General features: G+C 46.9%; 1 protein-coding gene across 1 annotated transcript in view; it reads right to left on the bottom strand.

The window, feature by feature from the left end:
* CPAMD8 (C3 and PZP like alpha-2-macroglobulin domain containing 8) overlaps positions 1-14887 on the bottom strand; it is a 54629-nt gene that overhangs the window by 9697 nt on the left and 30045 nt on the right. Inside the window, 11 exon segments of the mRNA XM_039566106.1 lie at positions 307-519; positions 1159-1269; positions 1354-1459; positions 2082-2156; positions 6848-6935; positions 9915-10153; positions 10524-10586; positions 10968-11123; positions 12123-12259; positions 13133-13219; positions 13852-14017. Coding sequence (XP_039422040.1) covers positions 307-519; positions 1159-1269; positions 1354-1459; positions 2082-2156; positions 6848-6935; positions 9915-10153; positions 10524-10586; positions 10968-11123; positions 12123-12259; positions 13133-13219; positions 13852-14017 — 1441 coding nt within the window.

Here is a 14887-nt window from a genome sequence, read left to right as displayed (position 1 = left end):
TCATGGATTTAATTTTTATCCAGGAGTATTCACTTCAGATCAAACAGTATCACTAATTTTCTCTTCAATTCATTCTGATTGGTAAAACTTGTATTCATAAGAACAGAAAACCAGCTATTTCAAGCTGAAAAGCAGCTGCTCTTACCACTTAACCTCCTGTAGTACGAACAGCAAAATAACACAGGGGAAGTTTGGAATTCTCCTCCTTTCCCTACCACAGGCACGGAATATTAACTTGCCCGGATGAGGATTTGTAACTCCTCTGCCACTGGACCGTGACAGAAAAGGGAAGTGAATGAAACTTACAGACAGAACACTGAGACATGGGCATCTGCTCTATCCTGGTGTTGTTCCTGCACGATGCCACTTCCATCTGGCAGTGGTTGGGGTAGATGTGCCCGTCGGAGCCGCACACGGGCTCCCCGTCGTAGCCGCAGTCCCGCGAGCACAGGCACTGCTCAAAGTACTCGTCCTCCAGGCAGCCAAAGATGTTGTTGCAAGGGCCAGAGTGCACAAAGCCTGGGAATTAAACAAAACCAGTCAGTTTTGCATAGCACGGGGAAGGCGGAATGGAAACATTTCACTGATGTCAGTTTTCATGTTTGCATTCCCTGTGATTTCTATTATGAATTTACAAACTTGATAGAATTACAAGCTCTGGGAACAAAGTTGCCTTTCTGAAAGAGCCATGGTGCAACAGCTTCCAGACTTGGGATAAAGCACCTATTTTTAGGCCACAGAGCACAGAAAGGAACACACAGTTTCTGGGGAAAGTTATTCCTCTCACCGATGCATGAAATTGTTCAAACCCCCTACAGTTAATTGTGGAACCCCATTGCAAAACATTGGAGAGAAAGAAAACCAAATTGCATGGTAAAGAGTTTTCACCTCTTTTTTTACTGACACATCTCCCTTTGTGCAGGTTCTTCCAGAGTCAGACATTTTACCTTGCCTCCGAGGCAAATCACAGTCACTTTGGTGCCTGCAGAGCACCACTGGTCTTTATCATCACTTTAATACTGCAACCCCCCAAACCATTGTGCAGCTTCCACGAACACAGAGAGCGGAACAGAACATTCCTGTCAACATAATTTTGGGTTCAGAACACCTGTGGGTCCCATTTTTCCGAAAGATCTGTGTGGCTTTGGGGTAACTCACCAACCCACTGGCTGGCTGAGCTTTCCACCTCGTTGCAGGTTGGGCCATCGCAGAGCTCCCGGGCCAAGGGGCTGTTCTCGCTCACGTTGTAGAAACGAGTTGCTTCAAAAGCTGCAGCAAGGAGGAGAAATCACAGCTGAGCCTCCTGCCTGGAGCTCCAGTGCCAGCAGGGATCAAAGGCAAACAGGCACAAACCTGGCTCGTAGTAATCGTACACTTTGATAGGAACAGGGGCTGTTTTCCCAACTATGTGCTCTCTGAAAGCTTGGAACTTCACACAGGTCATGCACTGGCTGGGAATCTGTGTGAAACAGTGTGAAAGACTCAAAAATTACACTTGAAGTGAAGAGAGAGACAAATGAATGCAGCACGTGCCCCAAAGTAACACACCATGCACAAAGACACCTCCAGTACTCCAAGTGTAGGGACAGAGATAATGAATTAAAGCCAAACTGGATGAACTAAACCAGGATGCTTTGCTGACCTTTAAAACAGAGCAATGGCAGACCTGGTGTTCCAGCTGTGTTCCCTGGCTTGCCCACAACCACCAGACAATTCCCTGCTGCTGACCAAGGCAAGAGAGATCTCACCTTCCACTCTCAGGTCTGTGCTGTGAGACTTAATTATTCTGCTTTTAGCAATGCTAGTTGTACCTTCAAGTGACATTATTTTGAGGCAAAAAACTAAGTGATATATACCCAAAACCACTCCATGGGCTGAAGTGAATCCCCTGCTTCTATTAGACTTTGGTTTCCAACCAAAACCACAACAACACCTGCAGCAAAAGAGGCTCAGGCACCGGCCAGTTAAAGCTGCAGAGTGATCCTCACCCCTGAGGGACCCCAACACTCTGCCTGTGCCTCATCCCCTATCATTTGCCTTTCAGTAAAATCCAATATAATTATAAGAAAAATAGTCATTACCTCATCAAAATAAAATAGGACTTTTCTTCCATCCACTTCATATCTTTTTAACCCAATCTGCTTGTTCATCAATAACTGGGGGTAAAAGAAAATAAGCCAACATGTTTAATCTCATTTTATAGAAAACAGGTAGACATGAGAGAATAAGAAAGATTTCAGACTGCTTAGAAAACTGATCAGAAACTGAACTCCAGCGATTTCTTCTGCTGGAAAAGGATGCAAAGAGATTGAAGTTACTGTCAGGGGTAAAAGCCACCTGTGTCCTTCCCTGTGTACTGCTGAGGAATTCTTGCAAGGAGCATCAGCTGAGGGCTCTTCCTTGTCCCCAGGGCATTTATCCCCCTGGGGCTCTGCTGACACCTCATCCATAATCTCATCGAGCAGCTCCCAGACTGTTTTCAGTACCAAGGCAAGACCTCAGAGACCCCAAACCACTCAATAAAGTCTCTCAGTTACACCCCCTCAGACCACCAGGGAACCTCGCTGCTGGATCGCACCGGGTATTGAAGGTCCCCTCCTCCCACCAGCTGAAAAATCCAAAACATTCTTCTGCCAAGAAAATTAATCCTCACATTTGAAAAGAGCAGCCATTTGAAAGAGCCCCAGGCACCCTCCCTTTTGACAAATGGGGTCAGGCCAGGCCTCTGCTCCTCATCTTCTCTCCCTTCAAGGCCCAGGGATTTGGGATTTGCATTGTACCAGGCAGGCCTGCAGACTCACCTCTTCTGCTTTTTATCTGCACACCTAAGGAACATCTGGACACGATCTAAGGGCACTTCCCACATCTCCAAACTTTTATTTTCAATTCTCCAGAAGTTCCTCCTATGATTTCTGCATTTGGAACATCTCAATACCATGACTGTCCTGCTTGATCAAGCATTACTATTTTGATAATTTGTATTTAGAATGCATCTGTCACGTGGAAAACATCTAATCCTAAAGCTGGGGAGGATGAGGGTCTGTGGAAAAGGACTTCTGTGTTTTAATCAAAGTTTGGGGAGCCAAGAAAGGGCCAGAGCACTCTATTCTATAATTCTATTCTCCAAACTGTCCCATTACTTCAACCTCTGTCAGACAATCCCATTTGCAATGTAGGGATATTCTTCTGAGGTTTTTATTTGTTTTTTAACATTCTTAAGTTATTTTGAGATCTCAGGCTAAAATCTCTGCGGAAAGGGGAACAAATCATTATTATTATCATCATCATTATAATAATAATTATTACTATTATTATTATTTAGAATGACATGAAACAAGCAGCATTCCCACTGACATTTGCCCAAACCTGCCACCAGCAGCTTTAGCTGTGACTCCCCTCGGCAGAGTGCTCCTACTTGTAAAACCCTGCTCCCCAGCTTCCTGCTATTCCTGTAACAAACCAAGGAACATGTGTTTAAGTCCCACACAATATGGAAAGGGCCAATTTAATTTGTCCTTATAATTTTAGGGGCCTGATGGTGGCTGTTATTACTCAGCAGTCGATGGCTGCAGACAGTCCTTTTATGAGGGCTCGGAGACGCCGGCGCCACCGGGAACTGCTCAGCTCAGCTAAAGCTGCGTTTTTTCTGGTGAGGTTTGATATATCCCAGCCCGGGGTGACCTCCCGACCCTGTCGACACCCAGCATTATTAGGAGGATTTGTGGCCGGGCTGCCCGGGGTGTGCACAGAGCGCTCATTAAGCAGCGCTGCCCCGGGGCTGCACGTGGGGCTGCTCCCACCCTGCTCCCCTGGCAGGGAAAATCCTGATTTACAGCCCAGCCCCTCCACAGCAGGGCAGGGAACGGCTGGGGTGGCAGGGAAAAGGCAGCAGGGGCAAGGATGGGACTTGCCTCTGCTCAAGGTGGTGTCCAAAATATATGGTGGAACTATCCTGGGGCTTCAGTGGGTGAGTTTCATGTTGGGTCCATGGTTGGCAGCCGTGAAGAAAGCACAATGGTTTGGGTTAGAAAGGATCTTAAAGATCTTCTTGTTCCACCCCTGCCATGGGCAGGGACACCTCCCACTGTCCCAGGCTGCTCCAAGCCCCAATGTCCAGCCTGGCCTTGGGCACTGCCAGGGATCCAGGGGCAGCCCCAGCTGCTCTGGGCACCCTGTGCCAGGGCCTGCCCACCCTCCCAGGGAACAATTCCTGCCCAAGATCCCATCCAGCCCTGCCCTCTGGCACTGGGAAGCCATTCCCTGTGTCCTGTCCCTCCATCCCTTATCCCAAGACCCTCTCCAGCTCTCCTGGAGCCCTTTTAGGGTCTGGAAGGGGCTCTGAGGTCCCCCCAGCCCTTTCTCTTCTCCCCAGTCCCACAGCAGAGGTGAATGTGCAGGTGGGGTTGTATCTGCACCTTCACTGCCTGTCTATAGATGTGCTTGAGCTTTGTCACCACATTTCATTTTTAGAGATGCAAAAGGATCTCTGCAATAAAAACCCCACGGAATTCAGCTCTTCAAGGGGAACATTCCCTCTTGAAGATGCAAAATCATTCCCAATTTAGGAAAATCTCCCTCTTTCCAAAGGAGGCGATTCTGATCTGGTTATGGGAACAGCAGAGCCCTCTGGGCTCACACACATACGACAGAAATTCTTGGCTGTGAGATCCTGGCACAGGGTGCCCAGAGCAGCTGTGGCTGCCCCATCCCTGGAAGTGTCCAAGGCCAGGTTGGAGCAGCCTGGGACAGTGGGAGGTGTCCCTGCCCATGGCAGGGAGTGGTACTGGATGGGCTTTAAGGTCCCTTCCAACCCGAACCATTCTGGGATCTACTGCAAACAGAAGTGTTTTGAGACATCACACAGCCAGTTCGTTGGGGTACCAGAATCAGTGTCCCTTGAAGACAGCATATCCTCACACTGATCATTTATTCCCAATTATTCTCAGTGTTTCTCTGCTCAGAACACACAAACCATCGCACACAGCACAGGAGGGGCTGCACACAGCAGCCTCTGAGCAGCAACTCAACACAAACTGAGCCTGTTTGGTTCCCAAGCCCTTCCCTGGGACTTCAGTGTCTGGCCCAGCCGTGTCACCAGCCCCAGAGCAGAGCTGCCCTGGCAAAGGGGAAAGTGTTCAGGGACAGTAACACAAGGGCATGTGGGACCTTCTCTGCTTCCTCAGCCTAGAAACCCTCAACTCTGTTCCCTGCTGACACCAGGAATGGAGACATTCACCCAAATTTGTCATTTCTTCTTAGCCCACTGCAGAGAAAAAAAAAGACAAGGTGTACAGGGATATGTTCCTTAACAACTTTCCTGTTCTTCTGCAATGAAAACCCCTTCATGCTCTCTCTTTCGACCCTTTCCCTCTGCTTGTAGAACATTCCATACGTTTAACACCATAAAGATATCCTGTTGTTCTTCTCCTGGCCCGCTTTGAGCTCTCTCTGGTTCTAAGCCAGGTTTTCATCCATATTTTTTCTGCTATTTTTTACATGAATGACTATGAAAGAACTTCTTTGACAGCACTACACACAACTGCCACCCCAGCACCTTCAGCAGAGGAGAGAAAACAGGAACCAAGCCCACTGCAGGCCCCCTCACCTAATTTTCCCCCTTTCTCTTCCCATGGGGATACTGGGGAGCTCCTACTCCTGGCCTTGCCCCACCTGAACAGCCATATTCAGTTTGTTGCATGAGAGAAAATATCAGACTCAAAGGCAAATAAAAACTGATCTGTTTTACATGCTTGGATTTGAAAACAGATTTCTCCATGTGCAGCTTGTGAACTGATACAAATAACTTCAGTTTTTCTCTTTGTAGGAATAATTTCATATCTGATCCCCAGTTCTGAAAGGATGCAACTCCTTCTCAGGGACTGATACAGAAATTTCTGTGGCTTCAGGGACACCCCAGGAGACATCTTGACAGCAGCTTCTGACATGGACTGTAAACCCCTCCAGAGGGCTTTTTCCTCCAAGAAAATGCAATGGTGTTTCAATTATAAAATAGCCAAATCAAGTTAAATCCTAGAGAAGATAAAGCAATGTACACTCCTCCTTGAATCAGGATATCAAATTAAACTTCACAATCATTCTACTTAAAAATTCTTTCCCCTTCCCAATATAATGAGATGAAGTTATTAACAGAAGAGATCTTTTAGAAGCAAAATATTTTTTAGCTCTTCACCAGCTCTCAAGGATGCAAAGATTTTACACCTCTTTAGTTAAACAGCCTTTAAAAAAAAATAAATCTTTGCCACACTCACCCCACCAGCAACTGCAATGTTCCACGAAATGTTATGGGTTGTAATGAATGCAATGCTTCCACAAACATAAAGCAAAGCTCAAGATTACAGTTCATCTGCCCTAAAGGGCTGGCTGGGCACAGGCACATTCTGTCCACCTCAGCTTGGCTGCAGGAAACACGATGTTCTCCCAGAGAGAAGGGGGGGAAAAAAAAGGGCAAAAAATTCCAAGACACAGAGCCTCCAAAGAAATGGGATCCAGATGTTGGAGATAACACAGCCCACTAAGCAGCCATAAACAGCTCCTGTTAGAGCACATTTGCACTTCAGCTTTTCCGAAGGGTCTCAGTTAATTACTGTGCACTGGCTCAGGAAAACCTTGGCTTGGCCAGGCTGGGTTTGCTCAGCCTGCTCAGGACGTCTGTTCACTCATTTCAGAGACTTTTTGACATGTGAAATCTCTTCCTCCCCCTTCCCAATTTTAATTGCATCTTTTCAGCAGTGCTCTGACGTTCAGTGGCCTCCTCCTGTCCCTTGAAGGGAGCCCCTCCCAGTTAAGATCCACATCCCAGCCCTGCACTCCCATTGCATCCCCTTACCTGCTCCAGGCTCTCAATATCTGCCCGAAACCCCGAGAACAAAGGCACTTCCAGCACAGCCATGTTCGAGGATCCAGAGTGCAGCCATCTTCCCATGGGAACAAAAAGAGAGAAAATGGGAACAAAAAGAGAGAAAGTGGGAACAAGCTCAAGATCCAGCTCAACGAATGGACGACTTAGAATGGAGAAACCAGCTTCAGAAGAAAAAAAACCCATTAAAAGACTCTCTTCGTTGAAGGGCTTGTAGAAGGCCAGATTATTTGGTTTTTAAAAATCCCCTTTTCTGCTTTTATTTAACAAAATTATGCCCAGCTCACAGAGGATAGAGGTGTAGGAGGTGTCCTGGCACACAGAGGCAGAAAAGCAGAGGGATGCAGCTCCTCTGGGGCTCCTTGCTTTCTTTTTCAATTCATCACTGAGAAAATGCGCTTGGCAAGAGGAAAAAAACCCTTGGAGTAGAGGAAACTTCTGTTCCACCCCAAGAGGAGGGCTGTAGATGGACTGTGGTGGGAGAGGGATGTTAATTCCCAACACCAGGCAAGGTCATTCAGTCCTGGGGTTTCATAAACGGTTGTTTCACCCCTAATTGACTCTGAGAAAAGGGCTTTTGCTAACAAGTCAGCAAAGTCACTGCCTCTTTACTGGTGTTAAAGAGTTCACTGCCTATGCCATCCTCCAGAGTATAACTGAAAACTCAGAAAACCCACTGGAACTGAGCTGTTGTAAGTGTGCACAGATAAAACCCCACACAGGAAGGGGAGAAACTCTGCTGGGGCCATTGCAAAGGTCTCGTTTTTTGCAGCATGGCAGAGGAATCTCCATCCTGATGCAGCTCCTGCAATCCCAGAACAAGGCTCCTTTTCTCTGCCCTCCCAGCCCTCCCTCCTTGGCAGCTCACCTGTTTGCTGTGCACCACCTGAGCGTGGGCCCAGCAGGGCTCATTAGCTCATGCCCAGCACTGAAAAAACACAGTTCCACAGCTTCCAGGACCAAATTTGCCAGCTCTGAGCTGGCTCCAGCAGGGCCCCTCTCTCTGGAGCCCCCTCAGCTCAGGGGGTGGTGAACTGGCTGAGGCTGGGATGCCACACCCCAGCCCAACGCCCACAGTAGCATGAGGTGGCCTGGGGACAGAGCCAGCTGGCTCTGGGTGAGGCTCTTCAGGGCTCCCAGGCTCCCAGAGACATTAAGCCTTGTTGATTCCCACCTAACTCCATGCTCCACACTCCCTAATAAATCATACGGGATCCCTTTGCCTGCGTTTCCCCAATCTCTGTAATATATCACAGCTTTCTATTTTCCACCCTGTGTTCTCCCTAACCCTTCAAAAATGCCCCAGGGACGTCACTGAGCATGACAACACTTCATTACATTCTGAGAACACCCTCAGCTCAAAATATCTCAGTTGTCATCCTTAGCTGCACTCCTCTCTTCACATTGCCTGAGCAAGATGATGATGGAGCTGAGAGCAATCATTACAGGAAGGAGGGGAGGAAAGGAAGATTTCATTTGCTTTTGTTTCCTTTCCAAGCAATCCATCTCCTTGCACTGGGCTTCCTCTCAAATTTCTGCCTTAGCTCCAGCAATTCCCAGGGCAGAAGTTTCAGAACTATCAGCAGAGAGGTTGTGCTGATGCAGGGCAGCCTCCTCGGTTACAGGCACTGACAAGGCTGTAGAAAGAAGTTTACCCTCTCCCCAAAACAGGCTGAGAGCCTGGGCAGAGGGAGAAGAGGTTGGCACAGTGACATGGTGGCACTTGGGGGCAGTGCCTCTGCCACAACACGGCCTCGTGGGCCAGGGGCAAGCTGGGCCAGGGAAAAGGTCTCATCTTCCCCTGGGGCACTGCAGCTCTGCTCAGGTCTGCAGTCTTGTGGCCTTGCCTCTGCAGGATGGAAGGGGCCAGAAACTGATAGGGGAGCCAGAATTTTCCATTAAACTCATAAGGGGGCCAGAGTTTCCCACTAAACCGAGAGAGGAGCCAGAATTTTCCATTTTCCCAAATCACACCTGGGCCATTCACTGGACTTCTCGTGTTGGAGGTCAGTGAAGCAGCAGCCCCCCCCACCTGCCGTGCTCCAGATCACAAACATACAGATCAGTTATTGATTTCTTGGGAATGGTTTCTCCTGTTGCACAGCAGGATGCTGTGAGCCCTCTTTATTTACTCTGCTTGTGGCTCTCTCTCTCTCGGGTCAAATTCCCAACAAACTCCCTAAAAACCCAAACATTTTGTGAAAAGATCAGCAACCCCTGGTGATTGCAGCACTACCAGGGTGTTTAAGAGAAACATCTAAGAGCATTTAATACAGGTCAGAAACCATTCTTGCTGCTGTTTGTCTATAGCCAAGCTGTTTTCTCTCAATGACTTGAGTTTCATAATCTACAAAATGTGACAGAACTGCTCATGTCTCTGTAAAGTGCTTTGAGAGCTAGAAATGAAACTTCTGGATTATGGCATCTTTAGAAATTATTTTACATTTCTTTATATAGAAAAAGGAGATAAGGAATGAGCCTTTGAGAGCTTATTAACAAATATCTGCATGTATTGGGCCTTTACCATAGATTCCAAACTCGTACCATGGCAACAAACATCTTCTGTTAGGTTTTTGGTGTTCAAAACTGGACACTAAGGAGCTCAAATAATAAACTCAAGTCAGTAAGATTTATAAAACTATCGACACAATTAAGGTATTAGTTAACCAGCTGAATTTACCTTGCTCTTTGAGACTTTTAAGAAAATAATCCAGAACTTTTTCTTTTCATCCTTGTACAAGCAAATGACATCCCATTTGTCACCTTCAGGGTTTGGAGAGGCAATAATGAGACTCAGTGACAAAACCTCAAGGTGTTGTTCTTATTTCTCTTCCTTTGATACACACTTAGCACTGAAATGATCGAGAATGATCATGGAATGACTCTGTCCCACAACCCACTGTGGTGGCTGAAAGTTCTGCCTCACCCTACATCAGATCCAGACAGTGCAGCAAGACAGAACTCGGTGCTTTTCCTGCACAGAGGGGCTGATCAGCAAACCAAACGTTCTGTGGGGAGCAGGACTGGCATTTCCTACCTTGTGCAGGTCTCCAGGATGACTTTGTACTCGCGGTGGTCCTGGTCTGAGGCTGGGTCCTCGTCGTCCCCCAGAGCCCTGTCCCTGCGCAGGGCTTCGGAGCGGTTCTCGTCCACAGAGCCCGAGCGCAGCGGGTTTGGGGCTTGGAGGTGCTGCTCTGACTTGGGCTCCTTCAGGTTCACCAGGAGCTGGAAAGCTGGTTTGGCAATAGGATCAGGCACATTGTAAGTGACATCAATCTGCAGCAGGAAGAGGAAAAAGCAAAACAAATGAGGGAGGTTTATTAGAACTCCAGCATTTCAAAGCACCTGCAAATGTCCCATAAAGACCAGCACAGACACAAGATCTGTTCAGAGAGAGGGAATGGCAGGCACAGAGGCAACAGAGGCTTTACCACATAGTTTTATCTCTATATAAGCTGTACCAGAGCTGGCACTATTGCATTCTCTTCCATAAATTAAAGCAACACCACGTCATAGAACTGTTTTGGGAGAAATTCCAAGTGTAAGTCCTTCCTCACTGCAAACTGGGATTACAAAAGCAGCAAACAGGCTGTGAGTACAGAGATCATCTGCTCCCGTGCTTTCTCCAGCCCCATGGCAACCTTACCTGCATCAGACAGCAGCCTTCACCTTTGGCACTCACAAACAGCCCTGTTGGAATACTGGGGATCTGGGGAGAATCCACAGGTGAGACACACACAAGACATGGCACTCAGAATGGAAATTAATATAAGATTTAGCTCTGTTCTGTACAAAATATCTTTACAAAGGACACTACAGAAATGAAATGAACATGAATTGGTCTCTTCACCACCTGCACTTACAATGGCAGAGACAAACAGCAGCCCAAAATGAACATCAGGCATTGGTTATGGTGAAAAATGCCTTTAATTTGGAGTGCTGTCTCCTTCACAGCAGAACCCAGCCACAAACCCACAGAGAGCCCCACAGGTCTCAGTGTTTAACTTTTGCTTTTACCATCACTGATCCAAGCCCTCATTCAGAACCTAGCTCACGTGCTTTGAAAATCTGCCTGCACAAGTCCACCTACCACTGCAGTCTGAAGGACTTTTTTGTTCATCTTGTTGAGCTCAAATGTCTCCTGGTAGTCCAGGTTAGTAGAAGCCAAGGAAATGGTCAGGTTGACTCCTCCAACATAAGAAAGGATGGCATATTCAGCCAGAGCCTGCAGGGCCACACAGGTGTCCTGGGAGGTCAGAAGAAGGAGAAATCAGAACAGTGAAGAATACAGGAGCACAGTAAACTTCCAAACAACTGTGCTTGGCTCCAGGACGCAGAATATTCCTTGATAATTCACATGGCAAAAGAAACATCAGGTTTTGCTCACTTTTCCTATCAAAGCACCTGTGAGGACAAAGTCTGGGCTCCTTTCAAATTACCAGTCCAGAAAGGAAGCAGTAAAGAGCGCTGGAAAGTTTTTCTTCTTAGCAGAACACAAACAATTTCTGTCAGGAAGATGGAAACTCTGCATTGACACAGAACTGTGCCATAAATCAAATCCCTCCTGATGGGAGAGAATTTTCTAAAAGTCCTTGCAAGAAGTTTCAAAGATAAACCAAGACTTTTCCTTGGTTTTCAATGCTTCCAGACAGTTGTTTATTAAGTCTTATCAGAGGAACAGAGCCACTAGTGTGACCCAGGTACAGCATAGAGCACAGAAAGCAGGAGTGAGGGCTCTCTATCAAGATTTACCCAGCCTTTTAAAGATATTTTAACCAATGGTTACTAAAAACGTACATTATTTTCACTTTCCTACCAATTATTCAGTAACACGGGCAGGAACTGCGGAATTTTCTATCCAATCATTCCAAACTACTTTTACTGCAGAACATGGAGTAGTAGAAGGAGGAGAAGAAGGTTTAGAGAACAACAACAATCCTCCATTTTGATATTTTTTACTCTTATCTATTTACTACAAAGAGAAGCCCAAAACCTCTAAATTTTTCACCCTGTGACAATCTTACATCGTAGTCTATCACTTAATTCACACCACTGTATTTTCTAGTTGTTGTCTGTTCGTTGGTAATTTTTTCCTAGGCTGGAGGTTAAAACAGTGTTGTTCAGGGGGGTAAGAACCCTTAAAAACAGGCAGAGAAATCCTCTGGGCACTCTGGGTTCCTACACTGCATTCCTGAATCAATTGACAATGCAGGCATCCCAGCTACCTTTTCCAGAGGCAGCCCACCTGAGTAGATGAGAATCCTCCCAGTGCATTCCTTTGCTGTGAGAGCCATTTGACTACAGGGAGTGCAGAGGCCACGTCTCCCAGGAGTGTGTAGGTCAGAAGGGCATAAGATGTCATTTCCACTTCTGCAGAAACAACTGAAAGAAGGGGGGAATTAAATAAAATCATCTAAATACCACCTAGAAGTGAGAATCCAGAAGGGCCTAGAGATAGCTCTATGAATATTTATTAACTGAAAAATAATTTTAAAAAGTCAAGAGTCTGTAGAAATAAACACAGGGAAAGGGAAGTTAAAATGTCTGCACCCAAAATGCTTCACTTCCCTAAGATACCTCTGCTTTCAACATAAGCTTCCCTTCACACAATAGGTAACCAATAATAAAGATATTCACACAATAGATAAACCCCTTCTATTTGACTGTGTCCCACAAGTAATTCCTCTCCCACTCCAGTTCTACTCTGCTGCTGCCCACACTGTTGCCCTGTCCTGAGGTTTTCATACAATATCCAGTCAGATCCCTCTTGAACATTGCTGCACCTGCATCATATCCAAAGAGTCCGTGGCTTTAAGTGGCTTGAAAATTACAGCATCATTGCTGTGGCTTTGACAATTAAAGTCTAGAAAAATCAGCTGAAGTGTCAGTGACAATCCTTAGGTCCATTTAAAAACAGAGATAAATAGCTCCGAAATGAAATATATTTGCATTCCCTCAGTTTTCCCTTTCAAATTATTACTCCCTGATAGAATCCCACGTGGCTCTCACTCTTCTGTCTTTATAATGGGAGTGAAAGCTGACGAGACAGCTGGGCCTGAAAAGCCCATCCTCTCTGCACCTGCTCTCTCATTTATTCCTTCAGCATAACATTACCTGCCTTTTCTGAGCTCTCTTTCCTCAGACAGTTCCAGAATTCCTTGTATTGTATAAACAATTCACTGCAATACATGCAGGCTGGTGTGGCAGCTCCTTCCCTTTTCCCTGCCTTTGCACCACAGGTTCCTGCCTGATTACCTGATTGAGAGAGTCCATCATTAAAGCCCATGAAGGTGTCTTCATCAGTGACAAGGGTTCCTGTGAGGCTCCAGTGTGTAAAGCCATCTAGGAGAAGAGGGCAGTGAAATATGTGTGTTATCAGAGCAGGAGTGCAGCTGAGCCTCTGTGCACAGGAAGGGTCAGGTTCCACCTTTGCCTCGGCTCAGAGGAGCTCCGTGCCCTGAGCTGCGCTGTCCCTCCTTTCGGGCAACCAGTCCCTGGGCAAGGGGCTCCCTTTGGAATGACAAAGATGATTCAATGTGACAAATCAAGTAATTCTTGCGTTTTGGGTTAAAATACACTGTCTGGGAACGTGAGGTGTTACTGCGAGGAGAGCACTGCAGAGCCTCTGAACAACCTGAGATCACTCTGCTGGTTAAAGAATGGTGCTGCTGAACACCAAGGCTGTGGGGCTGATCTCTGTGTGGGCCATTCATTTATGAGTTGATCCCTCCCAGTTCAGGATATTCTGTGATTCTGCTGCACTTGCCTTCCCTCAGCATCAGCTGCACGTGTGGAGCTGAGCTCTCAGCCCTCTCCAGAGAGAACCAGGAGTGCTCTTGCCTTACAAAACCAAACTGTGCCGTGAGGAATCCCTCATGCCCCAGGCCCCATCCTCTCCAGGAGCTCAAATCCAGCATTCAGGCTGTGTTTGCTTGTTCCTACAGGGGGACAGGCTCAGGGCTGGAGCTCAGTACCTTGGGTGATGGCCATGCTGTTCATCCTGCGCAGCGTCGCGGCCGCAGAGGGGCTGTGCAGCAGGGTCAGGGCGTAGGCAGTCAGTGCAGTCGTGTAGGGGTCTTCTGCTGAGTACAGGTTGGACTCCAGGAAATGTTTTGCTTTGTCAACAGCTGTTCTTTCTTCCTACATTCAGGGGAAAGAGCCCAGACATATTTACCAGTCTCAGAAGATAGAATTGCTTTATTACTCGTTACATCATTCCCATAAAAACAAACAAACAACAACAAAAAGGCCAAACAAAAAAACAACAGCAAAACCTAATAAATTAGGAAAGATACATTTTGCTCTCTGCAGAATGGCACTGATACTTACCCTAAGAAAAGCCATGGATCAAAAATTAAAAAAAAAAAAGGAGCAAACAGCAGAGCAAGAATGATTTATGCTAACACTGAGACACACTTTTCTGCCCCTAAAGCTGAAGAAATTCCATGTCCCTGCAAGGCAGCAGATGAACAGGGCAGAGGCGAGTTCGGTACTGTAGGTTTGATTGTGTTCCTGACACTCCGGAGCGTCTGGCAGACGCCAGAGGATAATAAAGGCCAAGGTTCCCAGGGGTCCCTGCAGCCAACAAACATGTTTTATTAACTCCCCCAATGACCTCACCATGCAGGAACGTGGCTCTGATAATTTATAGAAACAATTTAATTGGACTTGATGTAATTTGGTTTCCTTTGATTTCCCTGTGGCACTAACCTTCTCCTTCCTCATTTCCTAGCTAAGATCATTAGGAACACTCACAAATCTCCTCTAGGAAAACCATTAGGATCCACAGAAACTGCACTTCTGGGGCTGCCTTGACACACAGCAGCCCAGAGAGAGCATCACATCACTGCTCAGAGGGGGACACTGCTGGCAGGGAGGCAGGAAGTTACTCTGTGAGCTCTGCTTGCAACAGCAGCCTGGTCTCACTCTTCAGGCTCCACAGGGATGGATGAGGAGTGCTGAAGTTATCAGAGCTCCTGAATGGGCACAGGCTGTTCTGACACCTCCACA

This window comes from Corvus cornix, chromosome 28 (assembly GCF_000738735.6).
Source record: "Corvus cornix cornix isolate S_Up_H32 chromosome 28, ASM73873v5, whole genome shotgun sequence".
Taxonomy (NCBI): Eukaryota; Metazoa; Chordata; class Aves; order Passeriformes; family Corvidae; genus Corvus; species Corvus cornix.
This window is presented reverse-complemented; position numbering and strand designations above follow the sequence as displayed.